The following is a 17,820-nucleotide window of genomic DNA, read 5'->3' on the forward strand; positions in this document are numbered from 1 at the left end:
ATTAACCATACAGTATATATGTAGATGTGCCAGTTCATACAACGAAAGTGGGGCAGCTGAGTTTTCAGCGTACGTTCCCAGGTCTTCGGCTCTGGGGCCGATCGCGTTCGGCTCTGGGATTGACCGCGATCGGCTCATGACGTGACACGTGACAAATCTACAATTTTTGGCCGTCTAATATCAGTCAGCTTTTGTCAGCGAGCAATTATAATTTTTCGTTTCATATCAGTCAGCTTTTGTCAGCGAGCAGCGAGCAGCCCCCTAAAGTATCGCCTATCAGTATATAATTTATTGCAGGTAAGTCGAAGCCGACGGCTTCACAATATGTAATTATAAAAAGTCGTCTAAATAGGGATATGCATATGAATGTCAATTTCAAATCAATTTATATATTGTATTTATTCCCACCCCCCCCCCAATTTCGGCAGGCGCCAGTGTCCCCAAACCCAGCTGGCCCACTTTCGGTTTAAGTGGCGCAAACATTGTAGAACTGTACGGATTGTGGTTCCAGCCCAGGCTGGCCCACTTTCGTTGTATGTGACTTATTTTAAAGCTCCAGCTCAAAAGTAGGCTACACACGCGGGTCACTTGTGACGACACATTTCGCGCTACGGTCACACAGTCCCATGGGTGTGCGCACGCGTGCTTTTATTTGAATTTAAATATTAATTTCCCTTTAGCGCCAAAGAATGAAACCAAAGCTTGAATTACACAATTTCTGTTTTGCTTTATTTAATTATTCAATGAGACATTTCGAATGGATCTGCTATAGAGGGGACGTGGCCACAAACAGTAGCTTGTTGGAATATTTGTGTATATATAGGATGTAATTGGATTCGTATTATAAGTGGTGTAGACTATTTAGACATCGGTTCGTATATGTGTATATTGAAAAAGTTATCCATAGTTTACTTGCATAAAAGGTTCAATTACATCAATTATGGTTAATGTTAATTTACGATAGTTTTTGTGTTGATGCGGATGCGAGGATGGGAGTGTGCGAGTGAGATTGGGTGTGGAGTGTGGTGGTACTACATTAAGACAATCTCTTTTTGGGTTGTCTGGCTAATTTTTATTCAATTAAATAACTCAAATTAGTTTTAGTTTGTAGGCGGTACTTAGAGAAAACAATATTCGACTTAAACGCAAATTTTAAAAAACAAAATCAGTGCTGGGCTCTTGGCTCACTAAATCCTAAAGAATACTAAACTCATGAGTGTCTGCGTCTCTGTCACTGTCTGTGTGTGTGTGTGTGTGTTTGGTCGAGGGCGGGCGCTTGCATGAGTGTGTGTGAGAGTGGGCATGGCCCAGCAAACTTAATTGATAAACATTAAATAACATTTGGATTCAAATCTCGCATCCCCAGCATAGGATCTAAGCATAAAAGACAAACTGCTCAGCACTTCAAGCAAGAGCGGCAAAGAGCGCTTTTCTTACGATTACCCGCCCCACGCCACCTGCCCCTGGAGCAGCAATTAGTGCCTAGTTCGTACATGGATTACACGGCCACGCCGCAGAGAGACTTGGCCGAGACTGCTACTTGTGCTGCTGCTGCTGCTGGAACCAGCACCAGACACAGATGCATCTGCATCTGCATATGGAGTGGGAGTGAGAGTAGGAGCTGGAGCTGGAGCTGCAGCAGAAGCATGAGCATATCACATTGGAACGCGCCGCGCCAGCAGATACTCGGAGAACTGCTGCCCCCCCACACTGGCCTCGATGGTAAAGCCGGCGTTGAGGAGTCGCGTCAGCACCTGGACCGAGTTCAGCTTACAGTAGCCATTGAGGGGGAATCGGATGATTTGCCCCCAGTCACCCTGGTTCCAGGACACGCCACTGCGACTCGACTGTGTCGCCTGGCTGGCCTCCGGGAAGAGTTCGTCGAGCAGTGCCCGTTCCGCCGACAGCATTATGCGCTCGCCCAGGTCCGGCGAGATGTGCAGAGCCACGACCTCGTAATTGCAGTCAGGCGACGCGCTGGTTCGTGGGCTTGTCTTAATGTGGCGTGCTGGTGGAGTGGGTGGCGCCACCAAATAGTTCCCATTGCGTACACGATCCTTGCGCATGCTCTCCAGCTGCTTAATCATCGCTGCAGGCGCCATTGAAAAACATCCAGCCATAGCAGAAGACACAAAGTAAGAGTGGGAAGAGGGGGAAAACGAAAATTAGCTCCCTTTAAACTCTGATAGAGACAACGAGATGGGTGGGGTGGGGGGTTAGGGTTGGGTATGTGTACTTACGCTCCACTTCGTAGTAGCGGGCCTCCTCCAGCAGCAGCTCCAGATCGGGAAAGTCCTCGGCAACCAGAAGTCTTGAGTTTCTCATAAAGTTCAGAATGTGACGGAACATGCCACCGTCACGATCGATGAAGTAGTGCTGCTTCAGCGAGTCCAGCACAATCGGTATCTGGCCGTTGAAGAGCTTCGCCAGCTTCGACTCTGGATACTTGGTGAGCGTTTCCAGGGAACTGGTATAGATGGTGCCGCCCACGTCGATGTGCACGGGTGCCGTGTAGCGGGAGGCGGCCGCCACGCATGGTATGCCAGTGATGGGCTTGTGGTTGCCGTGCAAATAGGAACTGGCCCCCGCCGAGCCGCCGCCTCCGGCTGCAGCAGCTGCCACAGCGGCAGCAGCCGCCGCCGCCCCGGGCAGCCCCAGCGGCGTCACTGAGGAACTGGCGGGCGGCGTCGGTGTGGGCGATGAGGAGTTTGAGATCGTTGGCGAGACGGTGGGCGAAGCGCTGCGGGCGAGTCCAATTTGCGAATAACCAATGAGTATTGTCCCAAGGGGTTTTGTGGGAGGCAGTGTGTGGGGCTTGTGTGTGTGTGTGTGTGTGTGTGTGTGTGGGGCTGGCATCGCACATCAATATGCGTAGGACTCACCTGATTTTAATGTCGCTTCTGGCGTAAATGCGGCCCGTGGATGATAAGTCGCGTGGCTCCAGGGCCTTGACATCTCTTTCGCGCTCTCGATCCATGTCGCATTTTTTCCTGCAAATTTTAATTAATTATTCATCCAGAGATTAGTCAATAGTTTGATTAGCTTACAGTACAGATCAAGTCCGCCACCACACCCACTCCCCCACACACAGTAAAACTAACCATGAGAACCAATTTATCCCCCCACCCCTTCCACAAGAGTGTACTCTAACAACTTTGAAGGACAGCAAACGTGACAACGAAAATGCAGCACCGCTGGCAGCTACACAGCCATCCACATCCACAGGGTCCGTTCCATTCCCCATAAAGGTTCACACACAGCGAGAGACAGAAACAGAAAGAGAAAGAGAAAGGGGCAGGGACAGGGACAGACAGGCAGAAAAACAGAGTGTGGAGAGAGGAGTGTAGGGGGGCAAGTCAAGCTTGGGTTTATATTTCATATGGACCATAGTCTTGGGTCGATTGTGTGGGAATATTTGGTTTTTCACTGCGTTTCCATTGGGGGGGCACACAGCGCTCTCCCTCAGGGGATCGACTCTCCGCAGCTTCGGTCGTGGACAAGACAAAATCGCCGCACCGCCATCGGTGGCGGGGGCGGGGGCGGGGCTCGGGGATGCAGTTAATGTTAACGGCCATCGAATGCATCGGTTTGGCCGTGGATGTGGCCTCTGCTGCCCGTCATTTAGCCGCGAGTGTTGCGAGTCGATTTTCACACGAAAATCACATTGTTTGGAGCATCGTTATGGATGTGGGTGGCGCAGGGGGGCAGGAGAGGGTAGCTGCAGTGGAGGCCATGTGAGACCGTGGCTTGGGCACCCACTAATTATGATGTGTCAGTCGAATGCGTGCCACTCGACGTATACGCAATGGCCAGGAGCACCCTGCTGCCCCACCAAAACGAAGTCAACAACAATTAGCAAGAGACCCTTGCAGCATATGTATCTATTTCCATCTCTATCTATGTGTATATTCATCCTGCTTCGTGCAGCTGCCTCCACAGCACATCATCATCAACATCATCCGTTTTATCAGGATCAGTTTCAGTCATCCGACTCTCCTCCAGAGACACAGGCACTAATTAATAAAACTCAATCAGGCGGAGCACTAGAACGAGTTTACGTTTATTTATGACAAATGTTCTCATGTTTTTTGCACATTAGCCGAGCCTCAGACTGACGACTGACTGAAGCAAAGATTGACTGACTGATGGACTGATGGAGGGTCGGACCAATGCTCTCTCCGGATATGGATGCAAGTAACTTGCTTCAAATTACTGAAAGGGGTTCTTGCTAACAGCTGCTGGAATACAAGAGATATGGAATGGAAAAGCTAAAAGCAATTTAGCCAGAAACAATGTCAAGGAATTATGCAGAAAAGGCTGGTGGAATCTGAGGCATACCTATAGCAGTGTTGCACTAGATAATCTTGCTTTAAATATATTTAGAATAAGTTTACTGCTTTAATTGCAATCTTTTCCCAACCAATACATAGCTGTCGAGTAGATGCTCCTCCAAATGGTATAACTTCTCTCCGTTCGCATACCGATACAGGGAGTACAACTATATTCTGCCATTGATTACCTGCCAAAGAGCATCCGATCTTCGCCCAATTTTATCTCTGCTTCATCTGGCATCTATCCTAAACAAGTTTGCTTTTTTCTAAATGTTTGAAGCCCCGCGGCTCTTCGACTGGATCTGGGGCTGTGGCTGTTTCTGTGGCTCCGGCTGGGGTTGGGGCGGGGGTTGGGTAATTACGATTTGATTAACTTTAACTACATGAACATTCAAATGCGAATGAGCACGGGAAGGGGAAGGCGGATGAGAGGTACGGTACAGAGAGGGTAAAACGAATGGGACTCCTCCACAGAGAGAGAGAGAGAGCGAGAGAGAGAGGAGAATAAAGAGTGGATATGGAAGAGGGGTTCAAGCAAATAAAAACTAAGAGCAGATCCACAAAAAATTGCACAAAATAAATGTCTGCAAGGCATACTCATGGCAGCCACACTACAGCTACCAGAGAGCGGTGCGCCAGAGGAGGGGTTTTGTGGCAGGCACAGGGGAAGACTATCCACAGAAATAAACTGAAGTTTTTATTAATTTACAGCAATTATAAAGCGTGAGTAATGCGTTCAATCAAACATTGGATATTCGTTTATGGCAAAATGGCTTAATGGGTGCCCCAGTCCCTCGCCTCTGCCCCCTGCTGCCCCTTACCATAAAACATTCAACCTGCCACACTCCCCACCACACCTCTTCAACAGTCCCTGCCCTGCTCCGACAGCTGCAGCAGCACCAGCACCAGCAGCAGCAACAGCAGAAGTTGCAGCCACAAAATATGCAATTCCAGAGCCTGGCCTCTTGCCACACACATACAAACAATTCAATTTCAATTGCTTTGCGGCCCACTTGAGCAGGTGGAACAACAACGACATATACACACACCACACACACACACACACACACACCACACACACATACACAGATATGTGGACACCCAGAGCCTAACGGTATTGTATATAAGACAACCACTGCAGCTTGCATCCTATTCTAGTCCATTATTGCCCCCGGCGGTATCTTTTCTATGCCGTGTAGCAGCAGGATGAGCACAGCAGAGCAGAGCCGCATAGGCAGAGGCAGGCCTGGACTGGTGCTGCAAAGGGGGGCGGAGTTGGCAGAGTTATTCGCAGTGCCTTTGGTTACACTTGAGTCGGAGCAGAGTCGCTGGCTGTTGCCGAGTCGACTCTGAGAGATGAGCGCGTGAGGGCATCGTTGGCGCCACTGGCAGCAGTGAGTCACGCCCCCATCTCGGTGCCAAGATGAATGCTGAAGAGCTTCCTCTGCCGTTGCCATATTTGTCAACCAACTGCTGTGTCCGCCCGCTTCACTGCTTGCACAATTTCGAGTGGAGCGGCCTTTCTATGGCCTTTCAATCAAATGACATCTTTCCGAAACTGGAGCTGGAGCTGCAGCTTTTCTGACTCGGAATCCGGCTCGGCTCTGGTCTGGTTTTAATGGCCAATGCCATTAACTCTTGACTCTTGAAATTGCATATTGCCGGCAATATCTTCATCTGGTACAGCACTTTCCACATGCACCAGACACAAAAGACACACGGACACAAACTAGATAGATGGGAGACTGGAGGTGGCAGTGGCAGTGCCACTCCGACTGAGCTTATTAGTTTGGCATTGTACGGATTGAGGCGTGTCTGAGGCCGAATATCAGGTTGCTGCTGCTCCTCAGCTCCTCTTCTCCGGTTGCCTGGCCACCCGAGGGCGAAACATTTTCGAAAAAGGAATTATGGACAAAAGTGGCCGTTGGCACATGCTCAATGCTCGATGCTCGATGGTGAATCCTGCTGGGGGGATGGACATGGTTCTGCCCAGGCAATTCCCCAAACGACACGACTACGACCACAACTTGTGGTCCAGGGCTGCAGAGTCCCTCCCAAAACCAGGACAAAAGCGAAAACAAAAGCCAAGAAATGAGCTAAAGTGCAACCCCACTCACACACACACACACAGATGAAGGTAGAAACACACACCTAGGCAGCGAGGGGGGGATGATGAGGTCGCATCAGACGTTGACGACTGCGACTGCGACGCTGACTATGTAACCCTAGAAAATGCCCTGCGGCTAGCCAACCTTCCGCACACAAAGGCCAGACCAGACAGCGTGAGTGTCCTGGTTGCAAGAGGCAGCAAAAGAGAGGGCAAGAAAGAGAGAGAGAGAGAGACATAGGGAGACAGTGTTGGCTGAGCCAGAGCGAGAGGAAGCGAAAAAGGGCAAAAGCTGACTAGGCCCCCGGCGATCGTTTGGAATTAGTGCGGAAATCATGGATGGATACGGAACGAAACCAAGCAAGGAAAGCAAGCAAAGCCGAGGTCCTGCTGCTGTTGCTCGAGCTCCTGCTCCTGCTCCTGCTGCCGCTCCTCCCAAGGCGATGTACTACAGGCAAGTCCCGTCCATGTATGCTCGATGCGAGGGAATTCCAATCAATGGCCGCCACTCGGTCTGTGCCTCATTTGGCCGCCTGTGCTGGGGCTCCACTGTAGTCGAGTAAGGTGCTTGGTGTTTGGGATTGAAACTTTGGGTTTTCGTCCCGCTACTCCGCTCCTTCGCTCTTTCTATGGTCCGTGGGTGTCCTCTGGGGCTTTGCTGGCTTCTACATGCGAGTCCATGCATGTGTGGGAGCCTCCTCATTCATTTATCCTTGCAGCGCCAAGGGCAACGAGAGGAGAAGCAAGCAGCAGGAGGAGCTACAGAAACAACAACAAAAGAGCAGGAACACAGGCAGTAACCACAGCGGCAAGGATACTCCTCCCAAGTCCCAACTCCCAACTGCCGCTCGAACTCCTGCTCCAGCTTTGGCACAGGAAGGGCAGAACTTTTGCGATTGGTAGGTAAGTCTAGTCGTGTCCGCTCTCCTGGCTGTGGCTAACCCTCTCTCGAACAGATACGAGACCCCCCCACCCCCTGCCATATGTGTCCATGGGTCTGGGCGTTTGTTCTGCCTGCATTTAAAGATATCATACCCAAAGTTCTTCTCGGTCTCACAGCCCCAATGCTCCCCAGGCATTGCTCCTCTCGAGAGGAGAACCACAAAATAAAAAAAATATATATATAGAAAAATAAAAAAAAAAGAAGCAAAACGAAAGTTTTCGAGGCAAAATCTTATCTCAATTTTAAAACGCTTGCGGCACAAGCAGTGCGACTCAGTCGACGTCAGCAGCGCTGCGATTGTTGCTGCAGCAGCAGCAGCAGCAGCAGCAGCAGCAGTGGATTCCACCTCGAAAGTTAATATGAAAACATTGAGAACTCTTCCCTTCTCCGAGGCACAGCTTGTGCGTGTGTGTGTGTGTGTGTGCTTTATGAGAAGATTTATCTGACAACTGCAACACTTGCAGCACGAGGCAAGATTATATTTGCGGGGCAAGGCTATGGCTAAGGGGGGATTGCGGTAGGGGAGGGGGGTTCCAATTAGGCAAAGACTTATTCATGGGAGCGCAAAAGAACTAAAACTTACGACTCCGGAGGAAACCAGGAGAGAGAGAGAGAGAGCGAGATAAGGGAATGCGGAGCGTTTTGTGTACATAACAAAGATAAACATAAAGTTAACACACACACACACACACACACATAAAAAGATAAAGAGAGTGAGAAAGCGGCTGAGCGTTGGGCAAAAAATCGGCAAAATGTCCTTGGGGCATGTTGAGAAGCAGCCAATGCCTCCAGTCATGGGTCCCCTATCCATCCACCGACATGACTTGCTTTCGTTTCGCAGCTGCCCAAAACCAAAAACCCAAAAATCAAAACGCTGATGAGCAGGCAAATGAAAAAGTTGGCCAGAGCCAAAGTAAAACACAAAAAGCCAGAACTAGGAGTCTCTCTACCGCCTCCAGACGGGCTGCATTGCCCGTTGCCACGCACACACAAGCACAACTTCTGCGTCCCCTCGTCCTAGTCGTCGTCGTCATCGTCGGCGTCTTTTGCCCAAAGGGTCTACAAACTGAGGCAGGAGTTGGAGCTGAAGCTGAAGCAATAACTGGAGATGGAGCTCAAGCTTCAGCTTCAGCTGGAACTGCGGCATATGGGGAAATCAGTCCACGCTCCGCCCTATGCCCTGTGCCCTGCACTGTTGCCTGCCGCTGCTACGAAAATTGTTAGCCAAAGTTGCAGAATGTGTGGGCCATGGCAAATTGTACAAATATATGCGATATATATACATATATATACATATGGCAGATATATATGTTTGTTCGTGTGTGTGTGTGTGTGTGTGTGTGTGTGGAAACGAAGTCTGGGGAAAAGTTGAGTGAGTGAGCTGGAACTGGAGCCCCGGCGCATACACTGAAGCAGCAGATATTAAAACGCTGCGAGGCTTTCAAAAATAAACTTTGAAAAATTTATTAGAAAATATTAAATAAAAACGACGATTGCGCTGCATATGGCTCACTCCGCAGCAGCAGCAGCAGCATCAGATGGATGAGGAGGGGGGCTCCACATATGCAGAGCAAACATTACTCAGGCAACTCGCTCGCTGGCAGACGGTTCCAGGCACTTGCCACATGGCACAGAGTTGAAAAAAAAAAAATAAACTGTACAAACAGCAAGAACAACAGCAGCAGCACGACGACAAGAAAAACATAAATATATTCAGAGGAGAATATATCTAGATACTATAAGCTATATGCGAATGTATGGTGTATGTGTGTATCTGACGGATATCTCTACCTCTACCTTGGGATAGGATGTTTTTATTGCTGCTAAATTCGAAAATTGAATTGTAAGTCAAAAGCGCAAAGGATAACGCAAGGGAAACGTTGCTAAATTGCCGTAAAGGCAAACATTGCGCATACGCAGCGTTGTGCGATGCGATGTATGAAATGGTTATTACACCACCACCACAACCACCAGCAGGATGGGGTAGATGGTTCAACAGAGGAGCAGCAATAGAGCTACAGCGCCAGTGATTGCCTGTGATACTTAATCAAGTGTACATAATAATTAACAGCCATATTTCCGCTTGACCAGTGCTCAAACAATGACCAGAGCAGCCATTCGAATCCGAAACCATTCAGCCATATCCTCTGGAGTCCTGCAACTGCAACTGGCAGTGGCACAGGCAATGGGCAGGCCTAATTGGTGCAATTTGAGTGTGCATATCGTACAGCCACAGCGCCAGATGCAGATGCAACACAAAGGCAACTGAAACAATATGCACTTGCCATTTTCAGTGGAAGCGCGCTGCAGCGACGGCAGGTGCATCACCCATAGAATTCGAGTACTCAAGAGGGTACTGTACTCCAAGGGTATGCACGAATTTTAAATAGCAGGGGATTATTGTAAATGGGGAATTGAGAGCAGAAGAATTATTGGTATATTATGTGAAAAAAAACACAGAAGGACTAGTCACCGTACAATAGCAATCGGCTCTACAGTACTAAACTTTTTTAACTATAGTTGGAGTGAGCTTATACTCCAAGTTTATTGGATAAAATCTGTGGGAAAACGTTGGTTGAAACAACGAAAAAATATTAAAAGTATTGATACAGATTTAGTTGGGAATTAACAACGAAACTAATGGAATAGCTACGAGTATTTTTAAGCAGAGACTAACGGACAAAGAATAGCTATAAGAACACATAGAATAATTTTTGTTATTAACATTTCTCTCAGAAATTATTAAGGAGATCGATCAATGGATCAAACATCTGCCTTAAAACAGGAAAATCCATAGTCGTTGCTCCATTTTGAGGAGCTGCAATGGTGCTGAGCGGCAAATGGCTGCGCCATGTTGATGCTGGTAATGATGCCGAATTGCAGCTTAATTAACACACAGCGTGTTAAGAGCGATTGTGCTCCGAGTGCAGCGCTGGCAGACCTTCGACGGGCAGGCAGTCATTCAAATCCAGCCACAGCCGCAGCCTTTGACTATTGGCATGTAATGGAAATCACTTTGCCACTGGAGGAGCACCACAGGCAGCAGTGGGGAGTGGAGGCGCTAAGAGGCAGTGGCACGAACAGTAGCAGTTGCAGTTGCAGTGGCAGTGGCAGGTATAGACTATGTAAACGCGAATCCAAGTAGCTGAAGCCTGAATCCGCAGAATGAAAACAAATTAGCAGCTGAAGAGCAGAACACGACAATGGGCGGGAAGAGAAGTAAAGGCAGGACGTAGAAGGCAAAGGCCTTGCCTGCCACGAATTGTGGCACAGCGAGGCAGGCAAACAGACAAACAAACAAACAAGACTTTGACTGCGACTCCGCCCACTCGCACATGGCGAGGCCACTTTTTGTGGCAGGCATGCAAAAAGCAAAGGGAAACGAGCACAAGATGAAACCAAAACCAAAAACCAGTTGCTTCCACACGAGGCACGAGACACAGCCACAGAGATAGAAAGAGAGAGAGATAGTGAGAGCGAGAAGGAGAAGGCAAACTAGCGAAGGTCGCTCCTTGCTCCTCCTTCCTCCTCCTTCAGCGGGTTTCCCTATTTGAATACAATTCCGCAGAATGCAGCTCTCCCGCTTTGAACTTTGCCTCATGACTTGGCTCCGGCTCAATGGCACAGACGGACGGAGGACAACTCTCACGGACCGTCGATTCCCTTGCTAAACAAAAATTGTGTTGTATGCTGTATGTACTCTGCCCCGGGGGTCATCTTTTGGCCGCTTAGTTTTCGACCAGCCACAACACAAGCAACGAACCAACGAACCAACCGGTCACAGCTGCCCCTGATACATCCCCCAGTGCCTGCTCCATTCCCCTCTTCATCTGCAACAGCACCATCGTATTTTATAGCCTTTAAGGTAGAAAAAATAATGCGACTCGTTCTCGTCTGCACACATAACTCAGCCGCGGGCTAAGGTTGCCCAAAAGCGCCTCCGGGGTATTGGGTATGATTTTTTCGCCTCTCTCCCTCTCCCCCGTGAGACCCTCCTCCACTCTACTCCACTCCACTCCCCATCTCTTCTTACTTTTGTTTATTTCTCCTTTGGTGCGGGCACAGAGAGCACTTGAGGCGCATAATTTTTTTGTTTTTTTTTTAAACAGTCTTCGTTTATGGCGCACAATTTCTGACTTGGCATGTGGGAGAGACGAAAATCAGCTGCCTGCGGCATTTTTGGCCAAACCAAACGAACAACAGCAGGGGCAACATCGGGGGTAAGGGTAAGGATAAGGGAACCAGGTCTGGTGGCATGCAACTCGGACTGTCGATGCTGTTGTTGTGTGTCAAAAATTCGTTTATTACAGAATCTTTTTTAAACAAATTTATTGGCCAGCAGCAGCTTCGAGGCGGTCTGGGATTTTGTTTGGCAGTGGATGAAAGGTTTTCGCTTACCGTTTGGGGCAGGAGGAATCCACCGTCAACGGTGATCGTTGATCCAATGCAACAAACGGAGTCCTGTGCGGGCGAGAGAAATCGAAGGAGAAGTGTTAGTAAAATGTTCCAAGCGAAACTGTTAAGAAAAAGAGTGATCACACTGTGATGACACGGAATGATCTCTAATTAACAATCTCCTTCTTTTTTAACAAATTGAATTGGATGAATAATGAATAAAAAATAACAAATGATCGCTTAGAGTCTCTCAAAGCAATTGAAATTATAAAGATCGTGATCATCAGCTGGGGATATTGATAGAGGTTGAGTGGGCAGGGCAGACAGTTGTGTTATGGGGTATTTGGAACTCACAAAAAAGTCGGTATATTTAGGAAATGCACTTTAACTCTTTTTTATTACAACGCGCGCGCAGATAATAGTTTTCGGGCCTCCAATATGGGATCTGTGGATCAAATCGGGTCTCGTCTCTGGCTTCTGGATCAAAACGTTGATCAAATAACAAATACGCGCGCGAAGCCGCTTAAAAACAATCGCACTCTATCTCTATGCTATCCGTTTAAATGTTTACTTCCGTTTCCGCTTGTGGCGAACGCGAAACCGTTTCGTTTGAATGTTTCCTTTCCTACTGTCAAGTCAAGCGCTTTACCTTACTTGCATGCGCGGATGTTGGCTGAGAAATGTTCATGAGTTTCGGGGCGGCAAGTTGGTTGGTTGCCGCTAGTCTGGTGGCTCGACCGGGTTGCGTTCGAACTTGGGTTTGAGCTCGAGTTGCGTCCTCCCCACTGTGCGGGTGGAGTTCGTTGCTGGCGTCTTCTGTACGGTAGACGACCTTGAGGGAGAGCGAGCGAGCCAGCGAGAGTACCAGTGGACGAGTGTGTACGTGTGTGTGTGTGTGTTGTGTGCGTGTGTGTGTGCTGCGTGTGTGAACGTTTAATAGTCTATTTCCGGTTTAAGTGCTGCCACTGTTCTCCCCTGTTGTTGTTGTTGTTGTTGCTGTTGTGGTGGCATGCAACATAAGCCGATGTTGCAATTAACATGGTAACTGTAAATAGAGCAATTGGCCCGGCTTATAAATCGTTGAATGGATTAAATGCCAGGGCGATTGTGCGTGTGTATGGGTGGAAGTGCAATTTCATGAGGCAGGAACACATCTGATGAGTATGTATGTATGTATACAACCATTTCCAATAATTGTAAATATCAAAGTATGATGTTTGTTTGTTTGTCTGTGTGCGACACTCTTTCTACGTGTGTATGTATGTACTTTTGCCTCTGCATGGCCATGCATGGGTATGGGTGCGAGGTGTGTGTGTGTGCTTGTGTTAATGACAAAGCATAGAACGCTGGGGCCGCCGGCCAAACGAAATGAAACTTTGTGCGGCATCAGCTCCAGAGACTTTGAAGCAGAAGAAGCAGCACCAGCAGCACCGGCACCAAGAACGGGCCAACAGCCAACGGCGCCCGGGGGCACACAACGAGCGACGACTGCGGGACAACGAGAACGTCGACGGAGGCAGCTGAAATATTTTGTTGCCCCGCGGCAATGCAAAGAAAAACTTGTGATAAATATGCCCCAGGCCATGTTTCAAAACACAGCCAAAGAGCCAGCAGGGAAAAGTAGCGGCTGGTTGGGTAGAGAGGGAGCAACAGAGATCGAGCGAGAGAGAGAGCGAGAAAGAGGGAGGGAGGCAGAGAGCGATGGGCAGTGAGCGGGGGAGTGCTGTGAGGCCCTGCAGTTAGGCAGCTGTAATTAAAATGAGTGCAAACTCTTGCCCAGCCCACCCAACACCCACCCCACACCCACAACACACACCCACTCGTCTTCCTGCTACTCCCCCGCACCCCCACTCAACCCCATCTTGCAGCGCTGTCGCATCATTTTTCATTGGCAATTGTTTGGGTTGCATCTCCTCGGGTCACATTCATTTTGTAGCACGAGTATATGCACCGCTCCGTCATAATATTCCACTATTTGAACACCGCTGCAGCCAATGCTGCTGCTGTTGCTGCTGCTGCTGCTGCTCGTGATCCCTCCCAGAGATGGCCGCGTGACACGAGGCAGCCTCCTCTGTGGGGCAGACTCCCATGAGTTCATCCCTCACGCTGCCATCTCCCGTGTTCCCACTGACATTTCAATTTTTCATATTTTATCAGAGTTTCGGCCTACGACGAGTGGAAATTGTTGCAATTTTATCGCTCATTTCACTCATTCAGCCTGGCTGGAGGGTTGGACGAAGAGTAGGTGGCGGTAGGGGGATTGTGAGAGGGTGGACTGGGGGGTGGTGGTCTTGTATTGTTTCAAGCGTGCGCTTGGAGTATGGCATGGGGTGGGTTCATTTTTATTTTGATGTCGCTTTGGGTTTTTGCCATTTTAAATATTTTTTTTAATCACAAGCTCACGCACACACACACTCATTCAGACTCACCCACACCCCCCCACACATGCAAGCAGCCACAGTCACTCGCATATGTACATGTATGTATGTATGTATGTATGTGCACATACACATTCGTCTTATACATATGGCAATACCAATATTTCAAGCCAATTTGCTGCAGTTAGCCGCGAGCGGACTGCCAACAAAATAATTCGACAAAATGTGTGCGGCGCGCTTTATGCTTTATTGTTTGGTTCGCCCGAGGGGGTCACAGAGAAAGAGCATGAGGAGAGTGGGGTGCTGGGGGGGTGTGTGAAATGGGGGATGAGAGCAGAGCAAAGCTGCTGCTGCATCTGCAGGACTCCATTATAAAGCATACTATACTATATGTACATATGAATGAAAGTGTGTACATATATGTATTGGACATGATTATATGTATGTACATATGCATGTACATATGCTTGGGAATAAACGAAAGAGTGCAGAAATTAACAGCGACATTTCTCCTCCCCCCTGCCCTTTTGTAATAATTTGTTGATGGCTTTTTAAAGTAGCCCATCTCCATCTCCATCCGCATCTCCATCTGCTGTAGCTCCCACTATGCCACCCAGTTGCATATTTGTTCATGACTTGTGCATTTTGCGTGTTAATCAATATACACATACGAGCAAGTACGAACAGCAGTCCGGAGTATTTTCAGCAGTGTGTATCAGCAAAAAAAAAACCACATTTAAATTCCGACGCATATGCTGACATTATACGCGCATTTTTATTTGCTGCCACATGCCCCATTCTACGCCCATTCCGCTTGGCAGCATCAGAGCATCATCAGCATCATTATTGTGATTTTTTTTATTATTACTATTATTAATGTGAATGTGTTTGGCTGTACACACAACACACACAAACACGCATGGACAGAGAGCACATCATCAGAGGGAAGCTGTCGGAACTTTAAACAAGTAAAACGTCAAGTAAGTCGATATGTCGACGATAGGGTTATCCCTTTTACTTGGTAAGTATCCAATGAACTCTCTTTAAATGAGGAATCTAAAAGAGGAAGATCGTGGGATCATTGGTAACAGTTTCCTGCTAAATGGGAAGGTTGGTTGGATGATACTCGCAATATGGTAGGTAGATGGAAATACATACACTCACACGATTGCAATATACCCTTGTTTTCCACAGAGTTAAGGGGTATAAATATATGTATGTATATATATTTTTTTTATTATTAACGATACTTGGCGAACAACACCAGCAATAGCAGCAACACCAATAGCAGCAAAAGCAACAGCAAACCACAACACAAATATATGAACATTGTACATACATACATATGTGTATGCAATATACGAGTGTGTGTGTATGCACGAGTAAATGTAGTGTGTGGATGAAAAGGCTCATAAAATTCACAATGTCTGGCCGCAGGGCTTTTACTTAATGATGCCATTTTTGCCGCTGCGGCCTGAAATTCACGTTAAATTTTTAACGCACGACCGAACTGCAGCAGCAGCAGCAGCAGTGGGGCAGGGGCCACATATCAAGCATCAATTCATCCATCCATCCAACCACCCGTCCATATGTGGCACAACATTTACATTAACATTTGAATGATAATCATTTTACAGCCAGTGCCCCATTAATGTTATTTATTTGTATAACGGGGGGATAACGGGGGGATATTGGGGGCACCAGCAGACGTCTTCCAGTGCCACCAATAGGCGTGTGGGGTCTGATTTCTTCAGAGAAATTCGTCTCTGTCTTAGGTGCATAAGGTGCTAAGACATACATATGTATGTTGTGCAGTATCAGCACTTGGCGCCAACACTTCTCCTCTATTTAGCTATATCTTACGATGCGGATAATGTATGCCGTTCAGAGATGTGACTTGTATAACTGTAGCTTCTTCAATTATGATCTCTGGGGCCCCGTTCCTTTGAGAACTCCCATGGCATTATACTGCCCTGCCCCTGGTGAAAGCTCTCTTGTGAGTGTGTGGCAACTGTTTGAAGCATCACGTTTAATTGTGGACACTTATGAAATGGGAGGGTCCGTCCGGGTGATGGGGCCAGGAGTCGATTGCCGACATCCTTTTGTCATTAGCAATGCGTGACACTTGTCATTAACTGCATAATGATTCATTCCTATGCAGTTGGCTAACTTCTCTGACTCTGCCACACACACACACATGTATAATAGCTGTGTGAGTGCGCAGTATATGTGTGTGTGTGTGTGTGTGTGTGCATAATTTTAATGATTTACAAACTAGCCCGTTGGCGCTTTTAGCTCGAAAACTGACAGTTGATATCCAAAGACAAGCAGAATGAGGGGAATATAGCGCAAAAAGAAGATATTGCCGCGAGTTATGAATGGGAGAGTCGGCCAGAAAGGGAGGGCAACATACTGAAAGAGTGACAGAGAAAGACAGTGCGAGGGAGAGAGCAGGGACCAGTTCTTTATTTCCAGGTTTTGATGGATAAAAGGGGTGGGACAGGGGCTAGAAAGAGAGAGAAAGAGAGAGATGGCTGCAAGAACGGAAAAGGATTGCTCGAACATGCAACCAAGAATGCCACAGGCACTGCAGCAGCAGCAGCAGCAGCCGCAGCAGAGGGACAAAAAATGTGGAAGTTAAAAATAAGTTGGGGCTCGAGCTCGGGCTCGAGTGGCTGGCGGCCTTTGCAGTTTGCATATAATGAGGGTCTCGTGGAGAGGCATGACCCGCCTCTGCATCTGCGGGGCGGCCTCCTGGTTGTCACCTGGCTGGCACCTGGCAGCTGCTGGACACACATTTTGGGGACAAAAACTGTGATTCTGTGGCAAGATCATAATTATAGGGATGGCTTTTTAGTGTTGTTCTTAAATTATATTATGCAGCTCTGGCATTGCAATTTATGCCGGCTGCAGCTGTGGCAACAGTTGTTGCAATGTGCTGCCCCAGCCCCCTAATTTGACACAACACTTGTGCAAACACGTGTGAATGATGCATCCTTCAGTGCTGCCTGCCTCATGCTCCATGCAACAAGTTTCTGGCAGCAACAAAAGCAAACAAGCAAACAACAACAAAAAAATCAACTGTTATTCACCTGCTCCGTGGTCCGTTGTTCCAACAGCAACACAAACACTGATCCAGAAATACAAAGATACAAACACATACAAGCACACAGCCCCAAACTACACTCTCAAACACTCTCGAACAGAATGCTCCATGGAGCATGGAGCGTGTAGCGTGGAGCAAAGACGACGAAAGTCGTGTGTTTGTGGCGTCTAAAACGGTTTGTTTGTGGGGTCTGTCTGTCGAACATGTTGGATGGAGCATGCTGCGAGTCCGTGCTGGCTGCCCCCAGGCTGTTATCAGCCGCAACATAAACACAACCGCAACAACAACGACGAACAGCACCAGCCAGCAACTAAGTATCCATATCCTCCTCTTTCTCTTTCTCATTCTCATTCTCTTTCCCGTCGCTCTTGCGTTCTCCCTCACTCACATTGGTTGTTAGCCCATATACCAAACCGGGCTTAGCTTGTCCCAAGGTAAATTTAATGGAAGGTAAGGCAGTGCCAGAGAACGGGCTCGGAGCCGCGGCTGCTAATGCATGTGGGAGGGTGGCTAGTGCTGCTAGTGCCTCACCTTCTATTTAATGCACCTTGGCTCGCCAG

The 17,820-nt window shown here is 48.1% G+C and overlaps 1 protein-coding gene across 3 annotated transcripts; it reads right to left on the minus strand.

The window, feature by feature from the left end:
• Window positions 1–963: 963 nt before the first annotated feature.
• Window positions 964–17,349, minus strand: LOC111081608 (BTB/POZ domain-containing protein kctd15-like). 3 transcript variants are annotated; one of them, XM_041591802.1, is made up of 5 exons: window positions 17,247–17,349; window positions 11,780–11,842; window positions 2,883–2,990; window positions 2,241–2,740; window positions 964–2,089 (listed from the first exon to the last, which is right to left on the minus strand). In XM_041591802.1, exons 3-5 carry the CDS (start codon window positions 2,975–2,977, stop codon window positions 1,656–1,658), a joined length of 1,029 nt encoding a protein of 342 aa, XP_041447736.1. In that variant the 5' UTR covers window positions 2,978–2,990; window positions 11,780–11,842; window positions 17,247–17,349; the 3' UTR covers window positions 964–1,655. The 3 variants fall into 3 exon arrangements, with proteins under 3 accessions (XP_041447736.1, XP_041447737.1, XP_041447738.1); XM_041591803.1 differs by lacking the exon at window positions 17,247–17,349 and adding an exon at window positions 12,426–12,745; XM_041591804.1 differs by lacking the exon at window positions 17,247–17,349 and adding an exon at window positions 12,131–12,469.
• Window positions 17,350–17,820: the final 471 nt, after the last annotated feature.

Source organism: Drosophila obscura, unplaced genomic scaffold (assembly GCF_018151105.1).
Source record: "Drosophila obscura isolate BZ-5 IFL unplaced genomic scaffold, ASM1815110v1 contig_151, whole genome shotgun sequence".
NCBI lineage: Eukaryota > Metazoa > Arthropoda > Insecta > Diptera > Drosophilidae > Drosophila > Drosophila obscura.